The following is a 15,824-nucleotide window of genomic DNA, read 5'->3' on the forward strand; positions in this document are numbered from 1 at the left end:
AATACCTTCTCGATTTTCATGTTCCCCTGATACTTTTTTGAAAATTTTGAATTTTTCAATTTCAGTGAATACCTTCTCGATGTTCATGCTCTCCTGATACTTTTTCAAAAATTTCGAATTTTCAAATTTCAGTGAATACCTCCTCAATTTTCATGCTTCCCTGATACTTTTCTGAAAATTTTGAATTTTTCAATTTCAGTGAATACCTCCTTGATTTTCATGCTCCCCTGATACTTTTTTGAAAATTTCGAATTTTTCAAATTTTAGTGAATACATTGATATTTCACGAACTTTCCTCAATTACCTTAGATTTTCTCAGATTTCTTTTTACATTTTTCCTCAAACTCAACTTCAATGACTACCCGCAAATAAGGAAACTTCATCTCGAGGAATGAAATAACACTTCTCCTTTCCATCCTCAATGGATTCTGTCAGAGATATGAGAAATTCTGATGGAGAAAACTCCCACATTCGCAAAGAAATTCCATTTTTCACGATTGCAATGTCTCCAGTTATCGAATATTCCATTTCACAATGCAAATAATACCGATAAAGAAAAGATAAATAATCATATTGTAAAAATTTTCGCGCCTGAAAAATCCTTGAATAGAATGAACAGTAGAAATTCTATTTCGGATTGGAAGTGAAGTTTTCTCCAATTAAAAATTACGCATACGTCAATCACATCGAAATCTGGGGCTCCCACCATTGAATTTCAATTTTCGATAAACAAAAGGCTCCCGAAGGTAAACCCCCATGGAAAAAATAATTTTCAGATTGATTTACAACGACACGCAACAATAACTGGGATAATTGAAGGAAGTCTGTCAAGCTAAATAATTTTTATTCCCTCCCAAGAGTGAAACCTCAACTTCATCATTTCCTCGAGGAATATCAGGTGCTGTTGTATCGGTTTTTTTTATCGATCTCACCAACTACTCCTCACAAAACCGATTCCACGGTTGTGAATGTTAAACTCCCACTATTTCCAGCTTTTAATTGTACATCTGCTCCAGCTCTAAACACTTGTCGTGACAGAAACCATTGTTATACCTCGAATATCCCATCGTTTTCAGTATAAAAAAATCACTTGTACATTAAAAACAATTGCGTGACTGCTGGGAAAAATTCTTTCATTACCACGAAACAATTTCGTTCTCCACACATCTCTCGATCATCATACAACAAATCTACGATTAATGAATTGGATCGAAAGTGAAACTTCACACGATTTCCCAACGGTTGATAAATATTTTGAATAGCTTACAAGTGTTGGGTAATATCGAATTGGGATCGTAAATATTGATTTTGTAGTGGCAGACACGAAATTAATTTGGATTTAGATAACCCATATTACGGGACTAATTCCTCGTAAATCGTTCAGAAGATTGGAACAGATAGTTTCGTAATTATTATGCATTCAGTCCATTTGTTTGTGAAAAGAAAATTATTGAAAATTCCAAAAGGAAAAATGACAGGTTTACGAAATTGAAGAAATTTCGTGGCACATTATTATTGTTTTTTTTTATTGAGAACGAGAAGTAGTTGTGATGTAATTTTTTGTTTTCCCGTGTTACAGCCAATTTAGAAATAAAAAAATTCGCGTCAAACAGGCTCTCAAGAGAAACGATTGTAACAATAAAGAATGATTTCCATTCTGTAAATACTCTGTTAGGCATTAACTTTTTTAATAACTGTAATTTATGAGGCGTGAAATGGAATTTTTTCATTAAATAGCCTTTGATTGAATATTCACTAGTAGCTGCTGATAAAGTCCATAAAAAACGAGAAAAAGATGGAAAAATTGTAAAAACAATGATTATTTAACTCCCGCTTTATTCAATCCCTTCTCTCATCTTCTCATTTATTATAATCAACACCATAAATGAATGTCTATGAGTTTCGTGATTTTCCATCGCGTTTTAATCAATCCAAGCCATCACACCTCGATCTCTTCACTTTCAACGCTTTGCTATGATTCCAATGATTGGGGTCGTGGACCCTAGCGAAATTATGAAAGTTGAATCCCCTCCCAATTGTTATTGTTGTTCACAAAGAAAAAAGTATTAACACATGGGCATTGGCCCACCTGTGTGCACTAGAACTGTATTAAATGTGAAAGATATGACACACTTGCACGAGCAAGCGTATTATATAGGAGAAAAACTCGCATGGATTAAACGTCAGTCTCATTCAATCCAACAAAGAGCAATCAAGAATCCTCTGGTTTATCAATAATATAATAATTTATCGTCATGGGACACGTGGTGAGCTTCATTAGTGATGATAAAATAGTACAAATCGTGGATTAAAATTGATGAGTTTCAATGAAAATTTGAAGATGAAGTTTACAACGTGTTTTTTTCAACAGATACACGTGGCCTGGATGTTGTGGGCACTGCTACCGATGATAACAGCGAAACAATTCAATTATGGGAGAGTAAAGTTCGATTGTAGACATCGAATGTCAGCTCAGGACCGGTATTCATGGGAGAAACCACATTTAGACAGTTACCGAACGATTGATCCACATGACCTTGAGGATCCCAATGTTGGTATGTAAAAAAATATTTAACTGACATTCGTGCGCACTCTACGTTAAATAAATGTATTCGATAAATTAAATTTATAACAATATATTAAATGCAGTCGTCATGTATGATTTTTCGTTCTGTAATGGAAGTATGATTAATGCATCAAAATCACTTCAGAAAATTGAATTTTTTGATAAAAATTGAAAATATATTTGTATGTGTATATTATAATTATGAAAATTTAACTTAATATTATAATTATGAATTATTTAACGAATTTTGAGCGATTTTTTTTAGCCATTGAATTTGATTGAGGGTGAATTTTCTTTCTGCTGTGTGATCTATATATCTATGATCTATGAGCTGCGTGATCTATATCTATGATCGATATATATATATATCTGCGTATCTATTTTATGACATTTAATGAATAATCAATAAAAAGTCAATCAGGGAATAACTTCTTACGAATGTTAAGGCGTTCTTCGTCAGGAAGACTACGCAGGCTACCAATCAGGAGTAGCAACAATGGACCTGACAGTGGTGCAGTCTCAGGTTGTGCGAGACAATGCAGCAGACAGCACTGGATTAGAAACCAACGTGGAGTCCCGGGTGCAGGATCAGCACGTCCTGGACGAGAGTCACGACAAGAAGACGGTGACAATAGTGAAGAACGTAGCAGAGCCTTATCCCGTCGAGAAGATAATCCACTATCCAGTGGTGAAGAAGATTCCCTACCCAGTTAAAATCCCAGTGCCAGAGCCCTACCCAATCGAAAAGCCAATTCACCACCCAGTGAAGGTCATGATCAAAGTTCCAGTGAAGATTCCCAAACCGATTCCGATCTACAAGGAGATACCGTACGCTGTCCAAGTGCCAATAGAGCGACGAGTCCCATACAAGGTCTACATCCCAGAACCATTTCCAGTCGAACGAAAGATTCATTATGAAGTGAAAGTACCAGTACCAGAGCCATTTCCAGTGGAGCGTAACATACCAGTTGCCGTGAAGATTCCAATCGCTGTACCTCAACCATTTCCAGTTGACAAATTGGTCCATTATCCGGTGGAGGTCAAGGTCGATCGGCCAGTTGCTGTACCAATACCGAAACCCTATGCTGTACCAGTTACAAAACCCGTGCCTTATCCAGTTTACAAGACAAGATATGTACCGTACGAGGTCAAGGTTGACAGACCAGTTCCAGTGCAGGTAATCAAACACGTACCCTATCCCGTTAAGGTGCCAGTACCCCAGCCTTACCCTGTCGAGAAAGAGGTGCCCTATCCTGTTTACAAAAAAATACCGTATCCCGTTGAGATACCGGAAAACCGACCCGTTCCAATTGCATTGGAGAAGAAATCCCAACACGTTGATAAGGAGGTTAATGTCAATGCTGGTATTACTCAAGCGATCATTGAAAAAGGAAAGGCTATGTCGAGAAATTACCTGGATGCTATGGCTGACGATCCAGGGGCTGGGGACAAGTCTGATAACAGTGATGAGGTGAAAGAGGGAGGTGCTCATGTTACAGATAGCAACTAGGGCAAGACAGAGAGCCTCTTCACGTCCTTTATTTTTTTTCTCATTTTTCCTCCCCTGTATCATTAGGGCACTGTGATTCGCTGTAATTCACTGAGTGCGTTCGGGATAATGACGAGGTATTATGCCAATCAGTGGCACTTGTTTCCAGCACTTGTTCAAGCTCCACGATGATCTCTAGTCAAGAGAACGAGATATCCCAATTGTCGGTGCTGATGATATTCTTTGTTTTGTTATCTTTAAGGATTTCGTAATTGGAGTCAATTCCAATTGTCTTTGGTAATTTGAAGAAAGTTTTGTTTTATATAGAAAATGAACGTTTGGAAATTTCTGAGAAACAGAGAAATTGATTTTAAGAGTCTAGGAAAGATCGATTGGCGGTAAAAAACTGGTATAACGAATAGTAGAAATAGAGGAGTTTGAATGTTGTGGACTTGCTGAGCCAGTGGATTGGCTGAATTACTGAAACTATAAAGTCGATAATGGGGTATAATAGTACCCATGAAAACAATGGAGGCAATGCTCGATCTTCTTGGTAAGAGGTAAATTACAGACAGTGAGACAACAAAAGTCATTGAATATTATTTTACAAGTGCATTTGGGGAAAGTACAACTGGTATAAATATTGCTTGTAACCGATCATCTGGCAACTAGTTTATTGTTGGAACTTGTGGGATTAGGACACATTTTGACAGATCGTCCGTCAGTATGAGAGACAGAAATCTGGTTCGTACTCTTATATTCATTTACCCATTTCATGTAGTATTTATTGTTGATCGATCACGTATGAATAAATTATGTGAACATCTTAGTTTGAATCTATCTACGAGACAAATCTCATCAAAAATTCAATGTTGTCATCTCTTATTAATTATTGAAAAAGAAATTTCCTATAGCGATCTAAAATGTCCACAATCATTCGCCCGTAGTCTGTAAATCATTCGTCTATCAAATAGTCTAAATCCCTCTAAAAAATCCTACAAAATATGTCCACAGAATTTTTTCATACGAATCATATCCCCGAACCCATCATTTTTATGTAATACAACCATGTATTTAAATATTGTGACATAAAACGATTAAAACCCGTTCACTCTGTCTGGTTTCTCCAAAAACTCAAAAAATTGCTCAACTCATTACGAATTGATGAGTCTCTAAAAAAAAAAGCGCGAATAAATGTAAATCCTCACGTCGACTCCCTCCCCGTCGCCCTTAACTCATCGGCTTTACCAAGATCAACTAATTATTAGCAAATAAAGCATCTCGACACATCTGATTAGCATAATGAATAATTCCCTCGAATCTTGTGCGTGATTTAATTAGGTGGTGCAGTTGGTAGGTGTTACCTTTCTCTGTCTAGCCCTGACTAGTTCCGCTAGCCGGAGGGAGGAACTTGAACGAGCAGCTGAGTTAGCGGTTGAACGTGCTGCGGAGAGAGTAGCAGAGAAGGCTGTTGAGAAGGCACTGGAAACTGGTAATTCATCGACCGAAACCGAAACGATACGCGCGTCCCATTCCAGCGTTAGGAAGTATGACTTTACCCAGCAACTTCCTATTTATACAATTCTAACCCCCGAGCAGAGGAATGAAATGCTGAGGATGGAGAAGGAACAGGAGGCCGGTGAATTGGCTGTCAAACAGATAAAGCACACCTTATTCAGACGTCAGGCTGACGATTTTGGACCGAGTTACGGTCCCGAAGGAGGTGATGATTTTGATGACGTTGGCCCAGGATTCGGGAGTAGCTCAAGCGTCGAAGATGACATTGGCCCAGGATTTGGCAGTAGCAGTGGTGGTAGTGGTGGTTCTGGTGGTACCAAGGACGAGGACAACATTAGTCCAGGTTTTGAAAGCATTGGAAGACTGCCCTTCGGCAGTTTGGGCTCTAGTTTCGGAAGAGGACCATTGGGATTCTCACCAGGACTCGGTTCCACTGGAGATTTCACATCCTCGAGATTCGTACGACAGTATCCCTACGGAAATCCTTATCAGCACAGTCATTATCAGTTTGTCCCGGTTCATCAGGCAACACGAGTTAGTAAACCAGAGGAACCCGCTGCCCCGAAGAGGAAGGAACAGCCTCAGGTGGTACCTGCCATAAAACCTCTCATTCCTCCCGTGAGGATCTATCAGGTTGAAACAAAACCTATCTTCTATTATAATCCCCCCGTCAATCATTACGCAGCTCCTTTCTTCTATCAACAGCCGCAGGTGAAGTTTGTCAATCAGGGAGCAGAGATCAGACCCGGAGCAGGCGTCGAGGGAAAACGACAACGCCGTGTACCGTAATAATACTTCTTAATGAATTTATGTGTTAAAATTCCAGGAATATAAGTTTGTAAATTTCCAAAGACTTCTGCCAATTAAACAACTTTTTATCGAACAATTCTCCATCATTTATTTAATGATGCGTTCCTCTAATCTTTTCTTTTCATTTTTCTTTTTGTCACGTTCTTCAATTCACCTTGACAGATGAGAAATGATCCGCCGGAAAATCTCGTTTATTACTTGCAATCCAGCAAAAGTATACGACTGTAACCGGCACTCTCCCTTTCACTCGAATACAGGCGATTAAAAAAACAGTCAGGTGTTAAAAATAATAGAGGAAAATGTTCATAACTCCTAGTGACTAGTCAAGAAAAGAATTTCTACAGCGTCAAATGGACTTTCGTACACCAATAGTGTGAACAGCGAATAATAGTTTAACAACTAATATTGACACACAATCATTACCAACTTTTTCCATATTTTTCATTATGGTATGTAATCTAGGTGCATTGTTACTCAATAGATAAGGCGGAAGTATATGACACCACAAGTGCTACATCATTATACTCAGTCGAAAGCCGATGTATGAAGCGCCAAGGGAATATATCACGTCATCTGTTCGTTGCAAATTAAACTTTCACCAAAGTCCATCTTGTGCGATGGCACGAAAAATAAAAAAAATCGTATGATTCTTCCATCATAATGCTCCGGAGATTCAACTGAACTCAACAAATTAGTGGAGAACTCAGTTTGTTTTTTTTTTTTTCGGACTTTATGAGACTTTTCCTTCGCTAAGGAGTAACGGCCTCTTGCGGTTTACATCATTGCCCTTTTGCTGGCATCTATGTACATCCTCCTTCCGGTATTTACTCGCTCTCACGCATCGCTGGATTTCGTTATATATAATACTATTGTGATTCACTTGGGTAGAGTATCAGTGCCACAAAAAAAAAATTTCCTTTCTGATGAATTAAATTATTTTTTCACGGAAATCTCATCGATAACTCGTCAAATCAATTTATGCGACAGAATCAGCAGATCTTACCGGAAACTCGGTATGTCAAAATACTTCTATGAAACATTCATGAAATTCTTGGAGGAAATCCTGCGGATTCTTCCGGTACTCCCACGCCGGTGGTCAAAATCGTCTGATGGAAGTGAAAAAAAATATTCATATCTTCCGACTGAGTGGGGGTTAATCTTCAACAGTGTAACGTTGTGGTTGAGATATTTTGGCGTAATGTAAAGTACACCTTGTTGCACACACAGCGAGAATAGTCTTTCACTTTCGACGAGGAGTAGGCACTACTATGCCTAGGATTTTGTTGGCGGGGAAAGCAGTTCGTTTGGAGCATATATAAAGTGGATTCCAGCAAGGGGGGATCAATCCAGTTAATCTCTGGACGAAGACCAGATAACAGAGTAGCGAACAATGAGGATTTCGGTGAGTGTCAGTAATCCCCGTCTCAAATCATTTCACCATCATTCATTCATCATTCTAATTGATCAATTATTCTTCACAGATACTAGTGGTTGTGGCATTGTCCATGCTGGTGAGTTTTGCCGCCAGCAAGGAAGATGTCAAAAAAGAGGTAGAGCCCTCACCATCTGCCGACACAGCAGTGGATGACAGTAAGATCGAGAAGAAACAGGAGAAACGAGGACTCTACCATTCAGAGGGTGACTACGGAGGTGGCTACGATGGTCTCTTCGTCAGCCACGACTCCTCCAACTTCGGAGGTCACTCAAGCTACGGTGGTGAATCGAGTTTCGGCGGACATTCCGGTGGTCTCGAAGATCACCATCACGAGGCCAAGATCAAGGAAATAACCATAGTGAAGAACATCAAAGTTCCGTATCCAGTTGAGAAGAAGGTTCACTATCCAGTGGAAAAAGAAGTGCCTTATCCAGTCAAGGTACACGTGCCCCAGCCCTATCCAGTGGAGAAGAAGATTCCAGTACCGGTAAAAGTTTACGTCAAGGTACCTGTGCACATACCAGCTCCTTATCCAGTTGAGAAAAAAGTGCTTTATCCGGTGCACGTGCCAGTGGACAGGCCTGTACCTCACAAGGTTTATATACCAGCGCCTTATCCAGTTGAGAAAAAGGTTCATTATCCAGTTAAAGTGCCTGTGCCACAGCCATTCCCAGTGGAGAAGAAGGTGCCTTATGCCGTCAAAGTACCGGTTCACGTACCCCAACCTTATCCAGTTGAGAAAGCCGTGCCCTATCCGGTAAAGGTACCTATTGACAGGCCCTACCCAGTTCACGTTATCAAGCCCTATCCCGTACCTGTAGAGAAACACGTGCCCTATCCTGTCGACAAGCCTGTCCCCTATCCTGTCAAAGTTCACATTGACAGGCCTGTACCCTATCCCGTTGAGAAGCCCGTTCCATATCCCGTCAAGGTTCCCGTACCTGCACCCTATCCCGTGGAAAAAGCTGTGCCCGTACCTGTTGAAAAACCCGTACCCTATGCCGTCAAAGTCCCCGTAGAGAGACCAGTTCCTGTTCACATCACCAAACACGTGCCCTATCCCGTTGCCAAACCCGTACCTTATCCCGTCAAAGTACCTGTACCCTATCATGTACATCATCATGAGCATCACGAGCCTGAACACCACGACTTCTCCGGTGGTGATTACTCCGGGGGAGAGCACGGCGGCGAGATCGAGTCCCACGGATACTAAAGGGAATCGTTGATTTTGATCTATTTTTAAGTAGATACTAATGGAAATTATTTTGATTGTTCTTTCATCATTCTTTCAATGTGAGTGGAATCCAAGGTGGAGTTGAATCATCAATTCCGATGAATCACAAGATTCAAGGATCACAATTGTGATCATGTGGTACCTTATTAGATATCTCTCTGCACAATTCAGGTAAATCAATGAAAATTTATCTTGCAGACAATGGTAATTGCCGCAACCGCAGTGATTATTCTGTTTTTTGTATATTTTTACCAGATTTTTTATTAATAAAAAACCAAAGATGGCATTCGTGGTGTTCTTCTTTCACTTATAGATACCTATTATTAGTAAGAATAAGTTCATTTAGGTACTCACCGAATGTAAGGTACATTGGCAGGCACGTGGTACTTCGCCCCAGGATCAAAATCATCTTCAGACCGCAAAACTGGTGGTTTGATTCCAGCGTAGAGCTCCATCAGACGATGCCAATGACAATTGTACTCCTCTCGAGTAACAACTCCTTTGAAAATATCCCATCTCCATCTATCCACAGCGATACTGAACGGCAGTAGTGGCAATTTCTCCATTGCCAAGGAGAACAGATAATTTATATCAGCCTCAGGCTCATCGATGTACTTATTCGCTAATCCCAGAGTTTGCAAGTGCTTGGGTGTACCAATACTGAGGGCAACAGCTTCTCCAACGGCTTCGTGAAAACCTTAACGAGATAATGAAATCAAATGAATTCAATCACCTGAAGGAGTGGCGGGAATAATAGGAGGTAATGGCAGTGTTGTAAATAGCATGTGAAATTATCGATCTAAATGCGTATCGAGCATTCATATTGCAATTAATGAAAATAAAAAATGATAAAATGCCGGAAGACTTTCCTGCACGTGTGTGCATCGAGTCAACCGAGTTTTCCGGTTGTGAAAATCACCAGTGGCTGTGGTGAAAGTGCTATAATTATAAACTCCAATGTTAAAAACATATATTTCAGTGGTTATCGTGTCTCTAAACGTCGTGCTCGTATTTTATCATAAATTGTCGTCTATTAAAATCACGAGCTTGATGGTGCAGTGGCTTGAATTAATCAAACAATCCGGTGCGACAGACACTGATGTCACGAGGATTGAAGCTACGAGTCATATTGTATAACTTAAATTGTGAGTACTATTGGTTCGTTGGGTTTTGCTTTCAACGCTATTACTTGGTAAAAGCTAGTGCTATCTTCCTGTTTCAATCCAGAAACAGCTATCTTCCTACTTTACGCATCTAGCTCATCCCCCCCTCTGTTATGCTTTGCAATTCTTTTAGACGGGTGAATCACTCAAGAATGCCACCGGCTCACGTAAGAGTTCTATTCTATTTCCTATTTTTCGTATTTTCGACTCTCACCTGGATTAGCACCGTCTCGGAATTCCCGGGGCAAGTGGCTATATCTCAAGAAATACTGGATGTGCGCCATTTCGTGGTGAACTGTTATTAAGTCCTTCATTGTTACCTTCGTACACATCTTTATTCTGCAAAAGACATGAAAGACATTCTGTAATTATGTAAAAAATCGGAATAAGAGGAATACAAGAGACTCGCGTTATAATGGCGTGGATAGGGGATGGTAATTCGAAGAATGCGACTGTATGCAACTACCCCACACGCTCGCTGCAACCATAAACTGAATTTTTTAATTTTTAATTAGATGCAAAAGAAAATCTATGCAATTGAAATTAGTTATGTGGTGGAGACGAATAATTTTTTCTCAATAAACGGAAGAACATTTTTTTTGTTTATTGAATTGTAAATAAAAAAGTTGATCGTTAAGATCATTTGATTGCATTATCGCTTTTTCTCGGTTCTGATTGAATGGTCCAGCCAATAATCATTTGGTCTGTGTGTTAATGGTCTACCTGTAATCAATTCGGTTACAGAAATCCCATGCGGAAGCCTGACAGATTAATGGCCGATCCCCTGGATCAGCTATAACACTTCCGGCCCAGAACTCAGGTGGCAGTGCACTAAGATTAAGTGAGAGGTAGAATTCTTCGGCAACCCGGAACATGTCTATGGGTGTGTATCCCTGGAAATAAAATCAAATGTATGGAAATCAGGCGATTGATAATAAAATTATACAATTGGCTTTATTGTTTTCACTTTGAAGAGAATGGTACTTACCTGCGCCAGCATTTCTTCGGACACGTCCATGTAGTATTTACCGGGATAAGGTGTGGTTATGTCTAGAAGATTTGTCCAGGATTGGCCCCAAACGTTTCCTGAGAAGGGTTATTATCAGTCATTGGATTCTTACTGTGGGAACATTTCGTATACTAGTATTTGGGGCGCGCTTTGCGAGCCTATAATCATCATATGAGCGCACAACTTCGTGAAGCTATCATTACCTTCATAAATCACGCGAAAAGACTAATTAATAAATGAATAATAATGACACGGCTCAAACTCACCGAGAATATGAGCGGGAAGTGGTGTGTGCCTGCCGATCTTTTCAGGTCCATACAGATCTCTCAGCCTCTTCCTGATGTATGCTTGAAGCTCTTCATAAAGCGGTCTGATATTATTCCAAACATCGTCAACTTCCGCCTGGAAGTTTATCGTCTCGTACGGGAACATCCAGTACTCCGCAGCATCAGTGAAATCTAATCACAAATCGCGTGTCTCTGATTTGTGCATTAATTTATGAAAATCAATGAATTAATTTAACTCACTATTGAGTCGAGCTGCGTCATTGTTGAGTCGAACAAGCTGTTGGTACAGATCACGAATTGGTGTTCCACTTCTTCGTCTCCACTCCATCCAGACCCACTGTAGTTCGTCCCAGTCTCTGCTCTTCGCCATTATTTTCGAAATTTCTACAGAACAATTGGAATAAGGTCAGTCGTTATAGACGAAACAAATTCTCATTACTTTTTTTTTCTCTCATTGCCGCATTACACTCTCGACTAATTTTCACTTCATGCACATTTGCGCGGATATACGCGTATCGCGATAACTCCAGCTTTCTCGATACGCACACGATTGCATGGAAATCACTTTTAGAAATGAGATGAATAAATTGATCACTTTATTGCGCTTGTAATTGATACGTTCGACCAGTTCAATGAATTTTAAGTGGATGATTTCTGTCGAATTTTCCAGTGCTCGCACGTGAGACTATTTAATTGCGAGGGGCCAGATAATTACTTCGAGTTTTAATAACTGACTTTTTGGTTATTAAAATTCGAATGCACTCGTCTGCACAGGTTATTAAATAAAACTTTTGCATATTCATTAGTTGTTATTAAAGAGAAGATATGATTAATTTTATTATTTATTATTTTCTTAATATTAATATACATCAATCTTTAATTATTAATTCCATTTGTCGATGATTTGGGTAACTTACCTAGCGGTAAGTTATATAATACTCAGTTAGCCGTATTATTTATCAAATATTTCACATAAATTAATAAAAAATATAAATACCTGGATATAATCTAAGTCCGCACTTGAATGGATCATTATAAGCGCATATTGTAGCCGAGTTATAAATCGCCAGCATGTCATTAATGACTCGATTGTACTGCAACAAGAGAATAGGCGAAAACCCATTAAGCCTGAATATAACGAATAAATTACTGTAAATAATTCTCAGAAAATTATGCAACACCGACACGCAGCAATCGTCTGAATCCTCTGCCCATTGAATAGTCGCGGATATATTCATTGCAGTTAATAAATATGTACAGTAAAACTCTACCTTTTGTGCATCAGTCATGTTCATAAACATCTCAAAACACTAACAACCATCAAAAGATGCCAACTCTGTTTACAACATTTTTTTCTGATGAATCCACAAGGACGCGAAAGGGAGAGGCTACATTCAACTGCCACTTCTGTCCCATTTCATACCAATCCTCACAATATATTACGTAATTCCTTTATTTTGCAGTTAATGGGGACTTGAGGTCTTATTTCTTCAACGTATTAAAAATATATGGCACTTCGCTGTTTATTACATTTAATTCTCACACTGCTCGGGAGAGTATGACCTAGTCGAGGTAAGACATGAGACAGAAGGATGGAAATAGTGAGGGGTTTGGAAGAATCGTTTTGTTAATTTATACATTTTTTAAGTAAAGTAATTGTGTAATGAGTATTACGGTGATGAGTACACTGCTGCAAAAGTATATTTGAAATTTCCAGGAAGAAAATTGAAACTTTCAGCAACAAGTGACATGAAATTTGTGTAGATGATTTCAGTGAGGATTCTATTAATTTCTTGAATATTCTGGTAATTTTCAATTTTTAGATCCACGCCGCACTGAAAATCGTGGAAATGATGAAAATTCACGTAATGATTTCATTTAACGTGGAGAATCCAATTTTCTTGAATTTTCGGGACGAATGAGAAATTACCGCCTTTAATTGAAATTGAATTTAATTAATTATATTAGTATCAATTAATTATCTAAAAATTGAATAAATTTCTGAATGAAGTGATATTTACTATAACAAATTTCCCGAATGATTAATTTTGAAAAAAGAAAATTCTCCAGTACGTCCTTCACAGTTTCACTTCCCGAAGCCTGCAGGTCTCCCTGATAAAACCAACCGATCAATCCTAAAAACCAGTCCCCTATGCGTTCCACCTGGTTGCACACTTATCCTCTCCATGAATACCAGAAGCAGCGATAGAAAAACACTTGACTCTTGCGGTTGCCAGGAATTTTTCAGTTACATTACTCCCCAGGTAGTGACCTGATTTACTTGTGGCCTTAATCAACGAAGTAAAAATATCATAAAAATCTACTGACTCTGTCCAATTGATCAGGAGGCAGTGCAGCAGGACCCACCACAGACAGGTACCTGAGGCGCCTCCTGAGGAAGGCATCGCGTTGATTCAGAGGATCCAACTTGTTCAGCAGGTGCCACGCCTCATTCTGGAATTCTGCGTACTGCCTCTGCGACTCCAACTGCATCAAAATTTGAGATAACACTTAATTCATGAAGATTCAAACAGCACGAATATTCTGCAATTCTTACCACTCCTTGATTAATTAATTAATAAATGTACGAATAATCGCACGTCTTAAAATTACGTCCTATTAATTCGTTATGATGAAAATTAACATTGACTCATTAATGGATTAATTGCAGAACGATTTTTTCCCACGAGAACAATAACATCTTTTTTTTATCTCAACCAGTTCATTCCTGGGATATAACATCAAGTGAGCGGATAATTTGTAATGGTAATTAGAGTGAACAGCGTCTCAAGTTCATTTATGTTTAATGATTGATCGGAAAATTGTTATTAGGGTAATTTTAGTGTTTATCTCGGTTATTGCATCGTGAGAAAGTGCAGTTATTGAACTTTATCAAGGTAAAACAGGAAGAGCGGGAGTGTTACACAAGGCATTGGTATCTGCTGATAAGAATGTGGGTGAGGTTTTTGTTTCAGTCATTGAAGGCTCTTCACTCCATCCGTTTTACTTTCTTTGAATTATTCTGTCACCGTGACAGAACATTAAAGTCGACAATGCGGTGTCCGCTATTTTTCATTCAGGAATAAACGAATTCGATGATGAGGTAATGGTGATAATTGTTACTATCACAATCACGCGACTCTATGGAAAGTCCAGGGAACATTGTGAGTGATCCGGTGGTGAGTAGTAATGTTCGTGCTGAGTAGATAAAGCTCTTTGGGCTAGTCTCTTGGGTAATAACGTAATACTAAAATGTTGTGACTTGACGGTAACAGACAATGGCAACACCTGGGAACATTTCCCGTATTGAGGTGCACGTTAAGCGTTTGATGATTATGATGATGGGGAAGAATTGTGAGGGTGAGCATGAGGGAATTGGGGACGCGAATCCTGAGATCGGGTCGAGGACTCTTTCACTAAAATATTCTCGACCCAACGGCGAAATTAAAAAGACATTTTATTCGATTATATTAGTTGGAATTTTTATTCATCACCTTCAATATTCTCCCTCATCGTTTATAATTGTTTATAATTTCATCTAACCTTTGCAGCTCAGAATATTCTTACTAAATATTGTCAAATTGCTCAGATTAATGATAAGAGACAAAACTCTAGGATTGGTTAAATAATTCTGTAAATATCGGATAAAAATCGGAGATCGTAGTCCTTGAAATTCGTGGACGAAAAATTTTTGATAATTTTCGTTGATATGAGAGAAATGTAGTTTATCAAATTGATTTAACTGTGTCCTTCGCGTTCGGCTGAAATGAAATACCTATCACTTCGGAAAATTACGGGTCTAGGGTGCATTAGTCATGAACTAGCCGGAAATAATCATGAAGAAATGGGGCCAGCGTGAATAAACCCCCGAAATATACCCCGAAACTTTCATTCCGATATTTTGCTAATGACTCACGTCGTCAACCGAATATTATGAGAATGGTGTGAAAATACTGGTAGTGTTATCACACCCGGTGTGAAGCGATCAATTTCATTATGTGGGCGACTTTGGTAAGTAAAGACCCATGAAAAAAAAAATTACAGTCGACCATTGATGGAAGAGACACGAGTGCCTCTTAATGTAAATTAATCTGGCTCTTCACTGAGTTCTTTTGAATTATCTCCGAAACTAAAGGAGTTATCGAAATTCTTGCAATAACTAATTTTAAAGCTCTCAATTAGCCCTAACAAAAAGATTCTAACGAAAAATTAAGTATCTCGTTTAGTTTTGGAGTTAAATTGAACGAAAGGGAAAATAGAAATTCCGCAATGGGGAAGGGGATTAAACATTTTTAAAAAAGTTAAAAACAAGA

The 15,824-nt window shown here is 38.9% G+C and overlaps 4 protein-coding genes across 6 annotated transcripts in view; 3 read left to right on the forward strand and 1 right to left on the reverse strand.

Moving 5' to 3' along the window:
- The window catches only part of LOC105272581 (proline-rich protein 4), a 7,523-nt gene extending 2,268 nt beyond the window's left edge, over positions 1-5,255 (forward strand). The window contains exons 1-3 of one of the 2 annotated variants that reach the window (XM_011314772.1): positions 2,192-2,267; positions 2,372-2,555; positions 3,013-5,255. In XM_011314772.1, the coding sequence (XP_011313074.1) occupies positions 2,256-2,267; positions 2,372-2,555; positions 3,013-4,076 (1,260 nt within the window). In that variant the 5' untranslated portion in view covers positions 2,192-2,255 and the 3' untranslated portion in view covers positions 4,077-5,255. Of the gene's footprint in view, positions 1-2,191; positions 2,268-2,371; positions 2,556-3,012 lie in introns of those variants that run through there. The other variant, XM_011314773.1, reaches the window with a different exon arrangement.
- Positions 1-13,998, reverse strand: part of Ance-3 (angiotensin-converting enzyme Ance-3) — a gene marked incomplete at its 5' end in the record, with an annotated part of 29,239 nt that extends 15,241 nt beyond the window's left edge. The window contains 8 exon segments of the mRNA XM_011314775.1: positions 9,407-9,749; positions 10,430-10,554; positions 10,939-11,108; positions 11,204-11,301; positions 11,491-11,682; positions 11,752-11,895; positions 12,509-12,605; positions 13,840-13,998. Of these exon segments, the coding sequence (XP_011313077.1) occupies positions 9,407-9,749; positions 10,430-10,554; positions 10,939-11,108; positions 11,204-11,301; positions 11,491-11,682; positions 11,752-11,895; positions 12,509-12,605; positions 13,840-13,998 (1,328 nt within the window).
- On the forward strand, positions 4,740-6,456 carry LOC105272580 (uncharacterized). Its single transcript, XM_011314771.1, has 2 exons — positions 4,740-4,799; positions 5,397-6,456. Exons 1-2 carry the CDS (start codon positions 4,782-4,784, stop codon positions 6,360-6,362), a joined length of 984 nt encoding a protein of 327 aa, XP_011313073.1. The 5' UTR covers positions 4,740-4,781; the 3' UTR covers positions 6,363-6,456.
- On the forward strand, positions 7,737-9,338 carry LOC105272579 (proline-rich protein 4). 2 transcript variants are annotated; one of them, XM_011314770.1, is made up of 2 exons: positions 7,737-7,785; positions 7,865-9,338. In XM_011314770.1, exons 1-2 carry the CDS (start codon positions 7,774-7,776, stop codon positions 9,029-9,031), a joined length of 1,179 nt encoding a protein of 392 aa, XP_011313072.1. In that variant the 5' UTR covers positions 7,737-7,773; the 3' UTR covers positions 9,032-9,338. The 2 variants fall into 2 exon arrangements, with proteins under 2 accessions (XP_011313072.1, XP_011313070.1); XM_011314768.1 differs by having other exon boundaries at positions 7,739-7,791.
- Positions 13,999-15,824: the final 1,826 nt, after the last annotated feature.

Source organism: Fopius arisanus, unplaced genomic scaffold (assembly GCF_000806365.1).
Source record: "Fopius arisanus strain USDA-PBARC FA_bdor unplaced genomic scaffold, ASM80636v1 scaffold00210, whole genome shotgun sequence".
Taxonomy (NCBI): domain Eukaryota; kingdom Metazoa; phylum Arthropoda; class Insecta; order Hymenoptera; family Braconidae; genus Fopius; species Fopius arisanus.